The sequence below is a fragment of the Alternaria atra genome, assembly GCF_907166805.1.
Source record: "Alternaria atra isolate CS162 genome assembly, contig: 28, whole genome shotgun sequence".
In the NCBI taxonomy this organism is placed as follows: domain Eukaryota; kingdom Fungi; phylum Ascomycota; class Dothideomycetes; order Pleosporales; family Pleosporaceae; genus Alternaria; species Alternaria atra.
The window spans coordinates 1,063,658-1,079,536 of record NW_025091326.1 but is presented as its reverse complement, the minus strand read 5'-3'; the positions used below and the strand labels follow the sequence as shown (position 1 = coordinate 1,079,536).

The 15,879-nt window shown below is 53.0% G+C and overlaps 6 protein-coding genes across 6 annotated transcripts; 2 read left to right on the top strand and 4 right to left on the bottom strand.

Annotated features, from left to right (window-relative positions):
- Positions 1–903: 903 nt before the first annotated feature.
- Positions 904–1,654, bottom strand: ALTATR162_LOCUS7407 (uncharacterized protein; the record flags this gene model as incomplete). The annotated part of the gene is made up of 3 exons (XM_043315035.1): positions 904–964; positions 993–1,526; positions 1,620–1,654. The coding sequence occupies 3 exons, from the start codon at positions 1,652–1,654 to the stop codon at positions 904–906; spliced, it is 630 nt and encodes a 209-aa protein (XP_043170970.1).
- Positions 1,655–3,378: 1,724 nt separating this feature from the next.
- ALTATR162_LOCUS7406 (uncharacterized protein) lies at positions 3,379–3,807 on the top strand (the record flags this gene model as incomplete). Its single annotated transcript, XM_043315034.1, has 1 exon — positions 3,379–3,807. One exon carries the CDS (start codon positions 3,379–3,381, stop codon positions 3,805–3,807), a length of 429 nt encoding a protein of 142 aa, XP_043170969.1.
- Positions 3,808–4,065: 258 nt separating this feature from the next.
- On the bottom strand, positions 4,066–5,322 carry ALTATR162_LOCUS7405 (uncharacterized protein; the record flags this gene model as incomplete). The annotated part of the gene is made up of 1 exon (XM_043315033.1): positions 4,066–5,322. One exon carries the CDS (start codon positions 5,320–5,322, stop codon positions 4,066–4,068), a length of 1,257 nt encoding a protein of 418 aa, XP_043170968.1.
- An 807-nt stretch (positions 5,323–6,129) lies between these two features.
- ALTATR162_LOCUS7404 (uncharacterized protein) lies at positions 6,130–8,962 on the bottom strand (the record flags this gene model as incomplete). The annotated part of the gene is made up of 5 exons (XM_043315032.1): positions 6,130–6,216; positions 6,265–8,289; positions 8,335–8,409; positions 8,460–8,572; positions 8,758–8,962. 5 exons carry the CDS (start codon positions 8,960–8,962, stop codon positions 6,130–6,132), a joined length of 2,505 nt encoding a protein of 834 aa, XP_043170967.1.
- A 621-nt stretch (positions 8,963–9,583) lies between these two features.
- On the top strand, positions 9,584–14,268 carry ALTATR162_LOCUS7403 (uncharacterized protein; the record flags this gene model as incomplete). Its single annotated transcript, XM_043315031.1, has 3 exons — positions 9,584–10,189; positions 10,235–12,907; positions 12,967–14,268. 3 exons carry the CDS (start codon positions 9,584–9,586, stop codon positions 14,266–14,268), a joined length of 4,581 nt encoding a protein of 1,526 aa, XP_043170966.1.
- Positions 14,269–14,649: 381 nt separating this feature from the next.
- ALTATR162_LOCUS7402 (uncharacterized protein) lies at positions 14,650–15,781 on the bottom strand (the record flags this gene model as incomplete). Its single annotated transcript, XM_043315030.1, has 3 exons — positions 14,650–14,736; positions 14,785–15,505; positions 15,597–15,781. The coding sequence occupies 3 exons, from the start codon at positions 15,779–15,781 to the stop codon at positions 14,650–14,652; spliced, it is 993 nt and encodes a 330-aa protein (XP_043170965.1).
- Between the last annotated feature and the right edge of the window lie 98 nt (positions 15,782–15,879).

Below are 15,879 nucleotides of genomic sequence, written 5' to 3'. Positions count from 1 at the left end.
GTACTTGAATGATAGCGACGTATGCATGGGCTGTTTGCACAAAGTTAAGAGAGGAAGCCGACAAACAAAGAAGGCTTGGATTCGACCAGACATGTTGCCAACGACTAACAACCAAACCTACATGTGTATCACATATCAATTGTAAACTACTGCTCCGATTAGCTCTTGACTTTGGCTTGTAGCAAAAGTCCAATTGTCTCCACCAAAGTATACCTTAATATGTGCCGCTGCTGCCCGGTGGGACGAGAGGACGTGAATCTTTTAACATGTGCAATCGGCGAACGAGCGGTTTCTCAACTCAATACCGAAGATCAAATTATGAAATTTCGGCATGCTGGATGACTGAAACAGATCACCAACTCCATGTTCCGTTAGGTCCGTCTTCCCAACCCTAACTCGGTACGGAAACCATGACCTTGTCGCTTCTCGCCGAGCAGACAGATGACCATGAAGTTCATCTTGAAGCAGCCGTGTCCCCATAATATATTGCAGGTGGCTTGGACCAGCGTTGCTAACTAATTGGACGACTTTCCGCAAGCTTCGTGCTGTCGCCTTCGACGGTCGGCTTTGGCGATGTAGCCAATGTACAGTAGAGGCTTCAAGGGTATGTTCTCGGCGCCTCACCTCGCGCATTCTGCGAGGAGTTGCTTGCAAAAAAGCCACACGTTATTGACACGGCATTCCAAGCGGGCACTTGCCCTCGAACTGAGGTATGCACGTGTAGCGAGGGGGCTGACACGCTTCCACTGGCTGCCAAACTTGGCGTCAATTCGTTTGAACGCCTCTTTGCAGATGCTGTGCTCTTCGATCGTCGGATCGTCAGATCGTTGGAAACATATCTCTGCAACCATTTCACGAATCTTTTGGCTTGATCGGTCGTCATCGGTTGCCCAGCAGAAGCAGTCAGGGATCGTACGTATATGCACGGGTGTGACTTTGCGCGCTCCTCAAAGCTGTCAAGTGTCTGCCGAAGGTTAGCATCTGAATCATACGCTTGTTTCAGGTTGCCGCTCGTGAGCTCTTTGACGACTCTTTCTGGCATGCTGCAGAGGGACATATGGAACAATTCTGTCCAGTAGTCTCGAGCTTGCTCGACGAAAACGCTGCCGCACTTTGATCCGCTCTCGTGCTCAGCTATGCATGCTGCATTAACCAAAGGGGAGAACCTGACTGTCTCGATGTGGCTGGCCAGATGGGCATAATGCCCGTTGTATTCTGGCTCAGGATCATTCAGGATGCCAATATTCTGGCAATCTGGAATCTCGGACGGAATCTCGTCCATCTGTCCATATTGCATCTGCGTGTCGAACGGAGCGTATTCGACACCCTCGCCGTCTAGCTCGTCTGCGTCGTGGGAATCGTATGCTTCTGCGATATCAGAGACGTAACCCAGATCAATGCGTGCATGCTTGCGAATCGGCGAAGCGGCATTAGCTGCAGATCTTCGCAAAGGTCGAAGGCGGGCGCTAGGCAGATCCTCTTCTGGATCTGCTGAGCTTTGGCTAGCTTGCGAGCGTGATGCACCCCTGCGGATAGGAAGCGCTTCTCGACTGCTCGGCCCTGGCGTCCAAGTGGCGCCGGTATGTACACTTTCCGCACCGTCACTAACAAAATCCTACATTTCGTGGTGTTTCGCCTTGAATGGGGCCGCCATGATGTGGTATAGGCGATGCACCCGGTGGAGTCGTCGATGAGATCTGCCCTTGGAGGCAAGGCTCCCCAGGGGTCTTGGCATCGGCATTTCCCGCCACTTGAAATCGAACTTCACACCATGAAAAGCATACCACGACCTGATCATCACTAAGCTTGTAACATACTGCAACACAATTCCCATGTAGGCTTTTGCAAGATGCATTGATAGGGCACTCGGGTTTTGAAACCACTACTTATCGGTGCATTTTTGGTGTCCTTCAGAGACATGTCGAGCTATCCTATTAAATGGGCAGTATACTGCCGGCAGTGTGCAAATAGGTAAGCTGATGTGCGTTTATAATGCAGCAAAGTCTTTCAATCGTCAGCTTATGATGCCTAATTCCTGTGTATTCAACATCGCGCTCCGATTTAGTGTTAGGCTTCTCGGCGATGCAATCTTCTGTACCTGCCTTTCCGTAGTCTCGTAAAGGTATTATTTCACTGCACTCTTGAATATCTTGTAATCTCAATCTCATTTCTCATGAGTCCCCTTTTATCACATCAACATCATAGTGGGAATGGTCAAGCACAAACTATCGTTTCTCTTGTTTCAACATAAGGGCTTCTGGTACACTCGAGCTGGACATCTTCGTTTGTAGAAGCATAACATTGCAGAGGCAGTGCCGCGAAGTTGCTGCGAGAGTAGTGCACATGGTACGTCATGTCTTCCATCGATTTCAAAAACTTTTGAGACTACTGGCTTCAATCACACAAGGTGTAAGAGGGACAATACGGCAAGTGGCCAATTCGACCTATCTGGAATTGGGTGAACGTGAAAAACGCTGCCGGTGTTGCTGGCGGCGAAACGATCTGCCGTAGCGTCGTTGTTGTTGCTGTTATAGCAGGCAGTCGCACACGCCTGATACTCTTCTCAACAACACACGCCAACACCGCCTGCCGCCGTCAACATAGAGGAACCAAAGCCTCCAAAATATTTATTGGCTCTCGCTGTGCTTGTAGAATGCTGGGCAAAGGCTGGCACCACAGATAAGTGGTGTCTGTGCCCTCGCCGTTTGCAGCCAGCGTCTTATCACCACCGTCGGTACCTTGAGTAAGTTTTGACTGTACGAAATGCATACGAGACATACACTGACTTCATATATTCACCTCTGCAGGTGCCGCAAGAATCACCCATGTGCTCTATGTGACAAGCAGCGTCACAAAGGAAAAATGTGTCATTGAGCGCTCTGGTACTATAGAGCGTACTTCACTGATGACTGGTTCAAGGACCATATGCCCCAATTTTGGGAAGAGAACAAGGTTCTCATCCAGAATACCGCAGCGCAAGCTCCTCCTGCTCCGGTGCAGCAACAACCGGCGCCTCGACCGCAGCCGCCACGAAACGATGACCGCCGTGACGACCGGCGTCAAGATACCGGGAGCCGTGACGACAGCAGCGACCGGTATCAAGATAGCAGACGCCGACACCGCGACCACAGCCGTGATGACAGTCGTGATGGCAGCCGTGACCGGCATCAAGGAGGTAGGCACCGCTCTTACAACGGACGTAACGGTGATAATAGGTTGCATCGCTCTCCATCTCGTTCTCCACCCCGGCAGTCTACATGGAGTGGACGCGGGCGTGGCAATACCCGTGACCGGTCGCGTTCGCCTTTGCCTTCGCCGCGCAGACAAAATCCTGACCCAAATTGGGACGATCCACTACGTGCCCTCAATCGTGTCAGAATGGCCACGAAGCACGCATGGAAGGCGAACAAAGCACAACAAGGGAATGTCACAATGGGAGGCGTCGAGAACGCAGAAGCCGCCCAGAACGCTCTAGCTCCAAGCCCAGTTGAAGATCAAGAATCTATTGAGCGCCTTCGGAGGAGCGTCGCCGAAGGAAGGCAGCAGCACCTGGCCGAAATCAATGCAAAGAATGCATTCATCCAGGGACTGCAGCAGGAAATATTGCGACTGCAAAACTCGGCAGCCCAGCCGAAGCCTCCAGTACCACCCCAGGAGCAACATAATAGTAGCTCCAGATTCAATGCGGGAGCACCAATGTTTACTCCCCAAGCCGCAGCACCAGGTAAGAAGCCACAGAACGGTGGCTCCGACCCGAATGCAGAAGCGCCACTGCCTTCCTCGAGTTCACGGCTAAAACAGAGATAGTCATATTACTCTCCAAGGCCCTTGTGGTAGACCATTGCGCGCACAGATAATCAGAATTTGCCTACTGGATTGTCGACGTTCTCAACCCACTCGTCTAGATTGTCGTTCTTGCTATTGTCGTTGACTAGAGTGGCATCTTTTATACACTATTCTTCACCATCCTTAGATTCCGCATTGAGCATTATCCTCATTTTTAGTGCATCCCCCCTTCGCCTACTTATAAGGCAAATTATTAGTGTTTGTTGGTGCGTGAATAAACTACTCTGACTCATCTTCCTCACTACCTTTATCAAGCTCATATGCTGTACCATCGTCTTCGCTGTCTCCGTCGAGGAACCAGGAGGGACTTTCCTTCTCATCCCCTTCATCCCTTGTAGAATTGTCATCCACTTCTTCTGTAAAGCTCTTTTCTTCTTTCTTAGCGACCTCAGGATTGACAACTCCCCATTCAAGCTGCTCAATCCGGTTGGTCGTAGCCTCTCGCTCCTTGTCGAAGTTCTCAACACGATCCACCATAGCCTTGAGGTCTCTAGTAAGACGTTCGTTCTCAGCATCAAGCTCTGCGAGCTCACCCCTCACTTCGTTAATTTCGGATCCCATGGCATGAATCGTATTGGCATTATTCGAGGACCAATGTTGGCTCATACCGCGCCAATACTCGACTTCTCTGGTGAGGTCTCGATTCATGTTTTCCAGTTTCGTGATAACCGAATCCGCACATGAGTTGGAGCGTTCGATCGTGGAATGCATGCGACTGAATCCCAGGTTACGACCTCTTATCTGCTCCAACAAACCTAAGATCATTTTTTCTTTTTTCTCGATCAGCTTTTCGTGTTCCTCGATCTTCACATGCTGTTCGTCAATCTCGTCTTGCGCCTCCTGGCTAAACTTGTTCGCAAGCGCCAACTCTTTCTTGATGTTTTCCAGTGAAAGCGTCATGTCGCGGAGCTCGTTAGCCTTGAACTTGATTTGGTTCTGCATTTCCCAGGCTACGAGTTCCTGGGAGGAGGCTTTGCGTCTCGCTTCCTTTAGCATATCCATGCAGTATCTCGTGCTGCCTGCTGCCCAGTCGCGCTGGGCCCGCGTTTGGGTCAGCTCTTTGGCGAGTGCTTCGCGGAATTCGAAGTGGGCGGGGGCTATCTTTCGAGTCTGCTCAAGCACAGTTTTGGCATCTTCGAGACCATTCCTTGTGTAGTAGAGGTTCATTTCGATATTGGCAAGTTTCCTTTCGGCAGTCTTGTTGAGATCATCTACGACTGAGGAATGCTTAGCTTGGGTATCCTCAAGCTCTTCTCTGAGATACTTGATTTGACAGAAAGCGGCGTGAGACTTTTCTTCAAAGTATACGGTGGCGGCAAAGGCGCCAAGGAGAACGGTTACGGCCTGGACGAGATGAATCGCAGTGAGTGGGGTATCGGTGGAAAACATGTGAAACGTCCTGACCAGGAAAACAGCGGCCACCACGACGAATTGTCCCAAAGCGAAAGGAGTCGTGACGAGGGAATTGAAATGCATCTTGGTCTCAGCAGGTAAGTATTCTGTTGTATCCAGATAGTCGTAAGGAAGAAACTCAGTATGTATGTAGGCGTTCGTAGTTGTATGCGTTCGTCTTGGACATTCAATATCTTCGGAAAGGTTTGCGTGGAAAATTGAGAAGTGAAGAGTACCATGGTCTTTTATATCCTAGCAGGAATTTTTAACTGATTGAACATGTGTGTGTTCTGCCCACTCACTGAGAATATGCCGTGCAAAACGTGGATAACCATTGGGCCGCCGTATAAAGGTCCAGAATCGGTGTGCTGTCATCAAAATCCCTGAGACGTGACTCGAGTATCCTTATCGTAACCTGGTAACTGTCATAGGTGAACCATGGCATCAACAGTGAAAACCATAGATTTAGTGAGATATAGCCACAAGTAATGTCCCCGCGAGTAGCGAGCACCAAAATATGAGACGACATTGTGGGATGAAATATTCTGGAGGTCGATTCATGTGCAATACCTGACAACTGCTGCAAACAAATGATGACGTTGACTGTGGAGTTGGGTGAGCGAATTCTGGCCACGAGTGACCACTATCAGGGCCATGGCAGTTGATTCTGAAATTTTTAGATATGTACAAGGAGGTGCTGACTGTTCGGGTGCATCTCTAGAAGTATTGGTACTACCAATGTAAATCGTTTGGGAAAGTGATTGGAGTTGATAGAGCTGATTTCACAACTTTTGTACCTAGACTCTTCCTGTGATGGCTTGACCACTGCAGTCGAGCGCATTGTGAAGCAACAACAAAATCGCCAAGTCAGACTTGTGGCATCGAGCGAGCTTACTCATTCAGCTCAACGTAGTTGGCGGGGAAGAGACCCGATTGGCCGTTGTAGCTACCGAGCCACCAGTCCTCATCTGGGAATTCCTACAACAGTATTAACATTGGTCTAGACAGTCGTGCAGGTAAACTTACAAGTCCAGTAACTGTGGCTCCTTCGGGGAAGCTTAGCTCGTTATCCTCAGCGGCTTCATAGTCGTAGAGAGCCGTGGCAGTAGGGCCAGAACCGCCAGCAGGCTGTGGTGGTGCCGCGGCAGACTCGGGCTCCTGTGGTGCCGAGGGATGCGTGGGCAGCGCTGGTGCAGCACCAGCACTGTCGTCGTCCTCCACCAACTCAACATAGTTGGCCGGGAACAGACCACGCTCGCCTTGCGAGTTGGTGCCCATCCACCAGTCGTCGTCTACCATGTCGATATCCGTGACGTACTCGCCTTCGCGAAGCTCGACCTCGTTATCCTCGGCCTTCTCATAGTCATACTGGATGACTGCACGTTTGCCAGAGCCACCCGCACCCTCATCGTCATCTTGACCAGAAGCGACAGCAGCGGCGACGGCGGCACCACCTACAGCGGCGGCACCAAAAGTGGCAGCTGCAACAGCGGCGCCAGCGCCACGGGCAGGATCCTTAGCCTCCACTTGGGGCTCGGGAGACATGTCGCGCGCTTGCTGCTTGGCTGCTTGATCAAGCGAACGAGCAGGCATAGGCGGTGCGTGTTCCTCGGCAGGAGACATCTCCTCGGGTTCCCGCCCGCGAGCAACTGGCATTGCAATACGAACAGGAGAACCAGCAGGCTCGGGGGAGGGGCTACGAGGCGGCTGGGGCGGCGGAGAGGGCAGGCGCTGGTGTTGGGTTGCAGGCACGTCCTCTTCCTCTGCTTCTGGCTCCTTAGGTCGGGTAGGCAGACCCGGCATCGGAACACCCCTTGGGCCTGCGTTAGGCTTGCTAGAAGTGTCAAGAGGTGGCGGGCTGGAGGCTTGTGGCTCTGGTACAGGGCGCGAAGATGGTGCTCCCATGATGGGGGCGGCACCTGAGAAGCGATCCTTGAGCGAGCTTACACCACCAGCTGCAGGCGAAGCAGGCTCCTCCTGTTGAGGCGCGTCGCCCGTGCGTTGCTCACTGAGGTTGCTGGCAGACTGTCCTGTTCGGGTAGTCTGTACAGGAGCCCATGATTTGCCGGAGTAACCACTTTGCCAGCCACCGCCTCCACTTTGTTGGCTCTGGAGAGGAGTCGGGCGGCTTGCAGCATCAGCGGTAGGCGAAGAGATGGATTCGCCACGGGCCGCCTTCTTCTCGGCCCAGATCTGTGCGGGTGTCTTTCCTCCTTGGTCGGCAAATGTCTTGCTCGCAGCGCCGACAATTGGTGCTGGAGGGGCAGGCTTTGCACCGAATCCTCCAGGAGTAGGAGCCTTGGTGCCGGTAAACGTGCTCGCACCTGCAAACTTGTTTGCGACCTTGGGCTTTGGCAGGCTGGTAAGGCGTTCAGGCTGAGCCTTGAAGGCTGCTGACCTCTCTGCAAGTGATTTCGGCTTCTCTTCCTCCTCCTCGTTGTTCGACGCTCCTGTCGCGGCTGGGGATAAACCAGAGGACGGAGGAGCAGCTTGTGCCTTTGCACGAATGGCGGCGATGTCAACCTTGCCGACAGGCTCGTATGCACCCTTGACAACAGTGGGTCGGTCGTCTTTGGCATCGCGCGCCTGGGCTCGGATTGCTGCAATGTCGACTTTGCCAACTGGCTGATAGGCGCCCTTGACAACTTCAGGGCGGTCGTTCTGCGAGCCCGGGGGCTGAGAGCCGGTGGATTCATCTTTTCTCGCGGTAAGCTCGGCCATGTTGACCTTGGTGGGAGTGTAAGCGGTTCCGACCTTCTCCAGCTGAGACCTGGAGACCTGAGGGGCATCAGCACCCCATCCATCCGCATCTTCATCACCCTTTGGCGCAGGCGCGCGCGAGCGGCCTAATGGGTTAAATCCAGAGTTTCCGCCTCCGATCGATGTGGGTGTAAAAACGGGCTTCTTCGCGGCAACGGGAGGTGGGCCGCGTGAGGCAGGAACGTCGGGGGCACCACCGTACTTGGCGCCGGATGCATCTGCGACCTTCTCAATGATCCTCTCGGGGGTGAGGTCTGCATCGGAACGGGCGGTAACTTGGACGTGGTATCCCTATGCAAATTAGAAGATGAGTAGGGAAAGGCTGGAAATACGCACATGTAGAAGCTTCGAGACAACTGTAAGGTGGCTGCCGAAGTAACCCTTTGTCCGCTCTGGGACACCTTCACCGCACTGTTTGCATATCAGCATTGTGTTTTGGGCAGCTGCTACAGAGAGCTTACCCAAGCTATGAGGACGTTCTTAGGCAGCGATGAGTTTGGGTCCTTGACTTTGACGAAAGCAAACTGGATGCGGCCATCAGAGAACTCATCTATCAGGTCGAGTAGCTCTCCCTCTGCAAAATGTTAGCTATCATTCTCTGTCATGACCGTCGCACAAGTTGTGCTGCGTTTCGTGATGTGCCGACACCCGGGCTTGGGCTGACACCTTGCTACAGCCCAAGAGCTCTCCACGCCAGTGTGTTTGCTGGCTACACTGCATGCATAGCCATTGAGAGAGTACTATGTCTAATCCACATACCTCCGGTGCTCTGGACCTTCAAGACGCTCTCTTTACCGCCATCTTGCTGGAATGCGCTGACAAGCGGGGCAGCTACCGTGAAGACAGCCCATTGACCATATGTGGGCGAGCTGGCCTGGGGACCAGATGGCGCCGGAGCATTGACGACGTTCTGGTAGCTCCGGGTGATGTTGGGGCCGTTGCTGGAGGTGTTGAGCGTGGCCATGGTGGGAGGACGAGGAGTAGAGGGGAAGCTTGGGGGATGTGGTGGAGAAGAGGAGGGCAGAGAGAAAAGAGGCCCAGGTGTTTCGCAGCTAGCACGATGGGTCGGACAAGGCAGAGTACGCGTATCCGTATGTGTGTATGTGTAATTGGGCGTGAATTATCCTAGTCCAGTATGTAAGCACAGCCGCCGCGCACAAGTTCGGTGTGAAGAGCAACTATGTCATGCTTGGCTCGGGCACCTAGCAAGCGGTGCCGACGGCACGCCCAAGACCTTCAAGGAGACCCTCGTCCGCCTCACCGCAACGATTGGACATAGCTCCTTCGCACCGTCTGACAACGCTGCATGCAAAAGCACCATATCCTGCATCCTTCAAACCGCCGCCTAGACTGCGGGCTCCATAGCAGCTGCATTCTAGCCTTCTTTCACCTCCACTCTGCCACGACAAACACTAGCATCGACAACACACCCATCGCACCGCCTTTTCGAGTCTCCTTCCCGACGCGCGCTGATACAACGCATCTGTCGCTGTCGTCTGCCATCGTCATATGTCTCCATGTCTCTAGCCTGCTCACGCCGACGATGAGTATTTTGTGAACTTTGCACCAGCACGGCTGCGTCGCCATGGAGGACCGGGAATCGAGCGTAGCGTCGTCGGTCGACTTCTACAGCTCTAATGCAAATCCAACCCATGCGCCGGATGCGCAGAGCGACGCGCCTCTCGCAAAGCGCAAAGCAGAAGATGCGCCAGTTGAGCATGAAAAGAAGCGCAAGCTCAGCGTCTTCTCTCCTTGCACCTCAGGCGACTTGAGACGTTGCGCAAGGCTACCACCTGAATTGTGGCAGCATGTTTTCTCTTTTTGTTCGCTTGCAGATCTTGGTCGATTGATCCAGGTCAATCGATCTTTCCTATCCTATCTCACAGACGTGCGCAGCGTGTCGACTTCAAAGTCACATCCTAGCCGTCTGCATCTCCTAAAGTCTGAATCGTTGTGGGCCTCTGCCCGCAATGCAATGTGTACCAAGCCTCCGAAGCCACTCCCAGGCTTCACTGAGCTGCAGATGTGGCAGCTGGCTTGGTCCAAGAGATGCCAGTTCTGTAACAAGCTTGATTCTTATACTCCAGGCGAGCGCATATGGCAGAAAGGACCTGGTGAAGCAGGCGTGAGAGTCATCTGGCCCTTTGCTATCAGAGCGTGCGGGCCGTGCCTGCTACAACAATGCCAGACGGTGAGTTGCGCCTTCCCATTAGACGGTCGCGACTGACATATCTAGGACGCGAGCCTTCTCTTTTCGGCTGCCTCCGCTCTACGACCCGCCCTCCCCTTCGCGCTACTCACAAACGACCAGCATTACATTGCTGCATATGCACTGCAATCTGTGACGACGCCAGCCAACGTGGACATTGCCAAATACTATTACAAGAAGCATGTTGAGGAAATCACGCAGGAGATGAACGAGGCCATTGGCCGTGGTCCTGCAGCAGCCGAGGAGTGGTCCAAAGGTCTCGATACTCGCGGCAAAGAACGCATGAAGGTAGCCGAGAACTGGGAGCGCTGGGAGGTCAAGAATCAATGGATGGAGGAGCACGAGGATGCGAAGCGCGCAGCATCTGCAGCTCCCTCACATGCTGCCACGTCACACAGAGAACCTACCAAGTCACCCCCTCGTCGAACTCCCTCCCCCATAATTCATGCCCCGGTTCCAGCGAGTAAGTATACCTCTGTTGTCTCATTTGCTGCCAGACATGGCGATGCCTCTCGATACTTCAACAACACCCCTCCAGTTCCCAACCTAACAGGTGTAGCACCATCGTCTCAGCATGCGCAAGCGAGACCGCCTACTGTTCCACCACAGGCTTTTACTCCTTCTGGTCAGCGAAATCTTCACGATGCAAACGAGGCCAAGGCGACCCGAAAGACCGACATAGAACGCCGGTGTCAGCAAATGGATCCCCCTATCGCCCCGAACGTTCTGCGCCACATGGACTCGTTCAAAGCTGCTATCCAGATCTCACAGCCAATGAACGACTATGCATGGAGTGTGCTTCAACCCCGCTTGATCGCCCAACTTCCTGCTGCCCAACAAGCAGAAGCCGACCACGTGGCTCGGGCTGCTTCATTTCCCACAAAAACAGCGGACCGCCGCCACCCGGACGCGAACTCCAAGGAGGCCAAAGAAGTCATGGACCGGGAGTGGGAAGAGTCGCAACGCCCTATCCGCGACCGGCTCGATGCCATTGCGGACAACTTCATCAGCCAGGACTGGGATCATGGCAACGCCGTAACTTACGATAATAGCCCAAAGTTTGCGGCTGACCTCCTTGCTCACGTGCGACGCACATACTACGCTGAGGAAGCGGAACAAGAGCCTGCTCACTCTGGACAACATACGCAGCCTTCTACTGATAGTATGAATACTAGGCCTAAGCTCGTCCTGGATAACATGAAATGGGTGTACGACAACAAGGTCAAGCCTCTAACAGAACAGTTCCGTAAGGATATTTTCCTGTGCCGTGGCAGCGGCTGCGAACATAACAACAAATTCTATGGTTTCGAGGGCGTCACCCAGCACTACGGAGCCAAGCACACTGCTGCCTTCAGTTCAGGAAACGTGGTCGTGGCGTGGAGAGAGGCCGAGTGGCCAGAGGAAACCCCATTCCATCCAGAACCCCTGTCCGTGAAACAATCTCACCATACTCATCACCCTTCTTCTAGCACGAACGGGTTTGGTGGCTTTTATGGCGGATACTCACGCGCAGGCACATCGACACCCCACATGCCAACTCACCATCCACAGGCGAGCCCCGGACCTTACAACTACGGAGGTCAGTACAATGGACCGTTCGCTCCACCACAGGTCCCTTCTGGTACAATGCCTGGATATGAGTACCCCCAGCCATATGCGACACCTGTGGACATGTACGCACATCAAGCCATGGGGCCCCCGGGTTATGGTGCTCACGCAGCCCAAAACCCATATCTGACCTCTCCTGCCATGATCAACAATGCTATAGCTCCCCCACCACCACCCAACATGCCACCGCCCGGTCAAGGAGTTCCTGAGATCGTTCCTAGCGGTACAGAAGATACCGGCCAAAGTACTAGCTCGTTTGACAAGCAAGTAAGTACGGTCATCGACATGACCCAGGACGTCTGGAAGCGCACCTCTGGGATCAAAGATATGCCAAACAGCCTCAGGATCTATGTGTTGTTACATCGCGTCATCTCCAAGTTCCATGTAGAGTTCAACCACGAACCGAACTTGAACCACTTCATTGATGCTCTGTCTAATCATGAAATGCCAAAGGCTTTGAAGAATGCACCAGGTCTCTCGTGCAAAGCTTGTCAGACCGGCTCCTCACATCACCTGGGAGGTTCCTTCTACTCGAAGTCGGAAGAAAGAACAACCTACACTGTCCTGGGCCTACTATCGCACTTTAGGAGTCAGCATCTGCCATATCAACAACCTTTACCTGGCCACGGAATCCCTGTTGCCCCTCTGGACTGGAAGGAAGACATGATCGAGCTGCCTAGCGAACGTTTCATTTCTGGACTCATACACGCTCCAGGCATGGACGACGAGAAGCTACTAATGATAGCGACTGTCTTTCCAAGCCTATTTCCCATGCCATTGCCCAAGATCGGTGTGATTGATAGCCATGGACTAGCTTCCCCAGCCTCATCAGGACCAAAGGACACGGACAAAACGTCTGGTGCAGTCGATGTTCCCGGTGAGACTATAGCACGCCCCAGCTCTGTCATGAATACTGCAGAAGTAAACTTGTCGCTGCCACCCAAACCGTTGGAGGCTGGTTATGACCCTGTTCGACCAACCCTTGCTGGTGAATCGAACGAGGCATCAGGCTCCACGAATAGGAAACGTTCCTATCGACAAAGCCCGCCCGCTGAGCGCAGGCAGCACCACTACGATGAGCCTCGATACTATGTAGGTGATTTACAGTACTCAGCGAAACGTTTATTGGAACTAACATGCTTTTCTGTCAGATGTCTAGGGACCATCTTGATGATGGCTATCACCGTCCGCGGGAATACGTGGAATACGCCCCCAGCCCCAGGATTATCCATGCAGGCCCTGCATATGATGACTATTCTGGTCGCCGGACAGCATTCCGCGAGCAAGAGCGATTCTATGGACCACCCGAAGAAGTGGTCTATGCACATCCGCGGGAAGGAAGTCACGGTAGTCGGGAATACAGTGCGTATCCCCGCCCGGTTCGATACTACGAGGAAGACGATCATCGGCCCGAATACCGGTTCATGAACGAGCGCCAGTCAAGAGATGCAAGTCCGCCTCAGGGGCAATCTGCAGCGGATCGATTCCTAGCGGAGAATGAGCCCCCGCAGCCACCTCCGTCACAAGTACAGCCAGAAGCGGACGCTGCCGTGTCAGCGCAGGAGAATGGAGACGGACCTCATTACACACCCCCACCACCAGAAACTTCTTTACCAGCTGAAGCAACAGCATCTGTGCGCCCTCTTGCACCACCACACCCTAGAGCTCCATCCACTGTTTCCAACAATTCTCGATACGATGATTATCAATCTAATGGGTACCGGATGCCCATGCCTGGACCGAGCGGCCCGCCACGAAGGTCTGGACCTCAACGCCGAAGAGATCGGCCCAATGACAATCGAGGGTCGTCTCGATACCATCGATACATGAGTGTGGCACGAGAAGATCCCTATGGCCGTGGATCTAGCATGAGCCGATCGCAAAGTAGGAGATACGAAGAACAAAGGCGACGCATAGATCAACAAGAAACACCGCAACCCAATGCCGAGCCTGACTACGAGCCAGCGTATTCTAGAGAGCATAGCGTTGATCAATCCGTACAGGATGATGGCTTCTACCCGCCTGCCCGCCGTCACCCACGTGGTTACGTATCCGTGCAAGACCGCCTGCATCCACACGCGTACTCACCACCACGATATCGTTACGATGAACCTCGCGGACCACAGCCAGTTTACGTGGATGAGTACGGGCATCCTATGCACGACTACGAAGTTATTCGTGTACGCGGTGACACTAGGTATCGCGCCCCGTATATGCCACACCAACCTCATCGATACGAACATGATCCATATGGATACGTACCGGTACAATATGAGAGACCCCACCCACAGAGATACAACAGTCGCCCTGAGGAGTATATGTACTACGAGGAAAGAGAGAGGCCTATGCCTAGGCGAGCGGCGCCGGATGCAGAGAACGATGTATACGAGCCGCCACCACCGGAGATCAAAGTGGAGAGCGTGCCTGTGCCCATGCCGCCAGAGGCGTCTTGATATCACATGTTAGCGTGGCGTTTGAGATTGTAACGATTCCCTGACTTTGTCTGTACCTCTGCTATGCCATGTTTGGGTTTTGCATAGCTGGGTGTTATGGGTTCCAATTGGCTAATTCTATCTCGTTTGATTTGGTGGTCTGCACTATCAGGTAATGACGTTCTTGTAGTAATCTCTTGCCCAAGATTAATATGATAGCCTTGCTTCTACGAATTAGGAACACTGGGTGAAAGCCAATACCCCCTTCATGCTGCATGACATGGACCGTATACAACCACAGATACAGAAAAGAGGAGATGACGGGCAATTTTTATTTTGGCATGTGTGCCTTCTATAGGGTATCAAAATGAAAACGTGACGGAGGAAACGAGAGAAGCATGTCTATGCAGTCGACTGAATCACTGGTTCCACTGAAGACTTCTCATCCACGCCCTGAGCGGCGGCGTCGATTCTGTTTTGAGTAAGGCGCTGCAATATGGTTAGTATAGCTCTGCAGTTAGGTGTATGATTACATACCAACAAGTTCCTCAAAAGCACCGCAATGGTGACCTTGCCAATGGCAGGAACATAGATTGAGGCCTTCTCCTTGACCTCTGGTGTGAAGTTCCTTTCACTGGAGAAGTTGATGCATGCGGCTCCGTCCCTCATCAACTCCAGTGGTACCTTGTACTTGTCTCCAGGTACACCGCTGATGACCACATCGCTAAGTGGGAGGCAGTCGTTGAGAGTCCAGCCAGGCTTCTCCACCACCTCGTGTCTTCGCTTCCTTAGGCCAACGCCTCGCGTAAACTCTTGCACGTCGCTGATATCCACGCTGTATACATGGGCACCGTCATTTGCCAGTAGTGCGGCCAACGGTCTGCCTACCACCTCACTCCTGTTAATGACGGTAATGGTGCGCCCATGAAGCCTGTTGCCGTACGGGAGGATGGTGTTGTAAATCCTCAGATATTCCAGGATCTTGATCACGGCCAGCGGTGTACACGGCAAGATGCTCTTCTTCGTGCTGGCAGGGTCAAGGAAGCGAATATTCTGGTACATGTTGAAAATGTAACGATGCGACAGCCCCTCAACATCCTTGTCAATAGAGACAATCTGCTGGAGATATTGGTCCTGGCGGTTGCCGAAGATGGGGTAGTAAACGATTATGCCGTCAACAGCAGGGTCATTGTTTGCTTCGATGAGGCGGTCCTCAAGAAGTTCGCGATCGACTTCGCGCAAGTCAAAAGCGAAGCCACTATAACGGCGTTAGTAGGCGGTATTCACCCAGCTTGCAACCACAGGCATAGCCATGGAAGAAGTGAGTATTGATCAGTGGACGCGCTCACTTTTCAACACAAGTTTTGCCCGTCCATTCTGCGTATACCCTCGCCGCAGGATCAGCGCTAGAAAGGAAGCCGACAAGGAGAGGTTTGCGCTGAATTTTGCTTAGGCCATCGCGCACTTCGTCCAGGAGACCCTTGGCGATGTTGTTCGCGAGGATGACTTTGCAATTGGGTTTATCGTCGGCCATGGCGGGGTAACTTTGCTGTTTGGGGATACGTCTGGGGATTCAGCGGGAGATAGTAGTCAGTGCAAATGGATCAAGAGATGAGTCTTCCGAGTCTGACT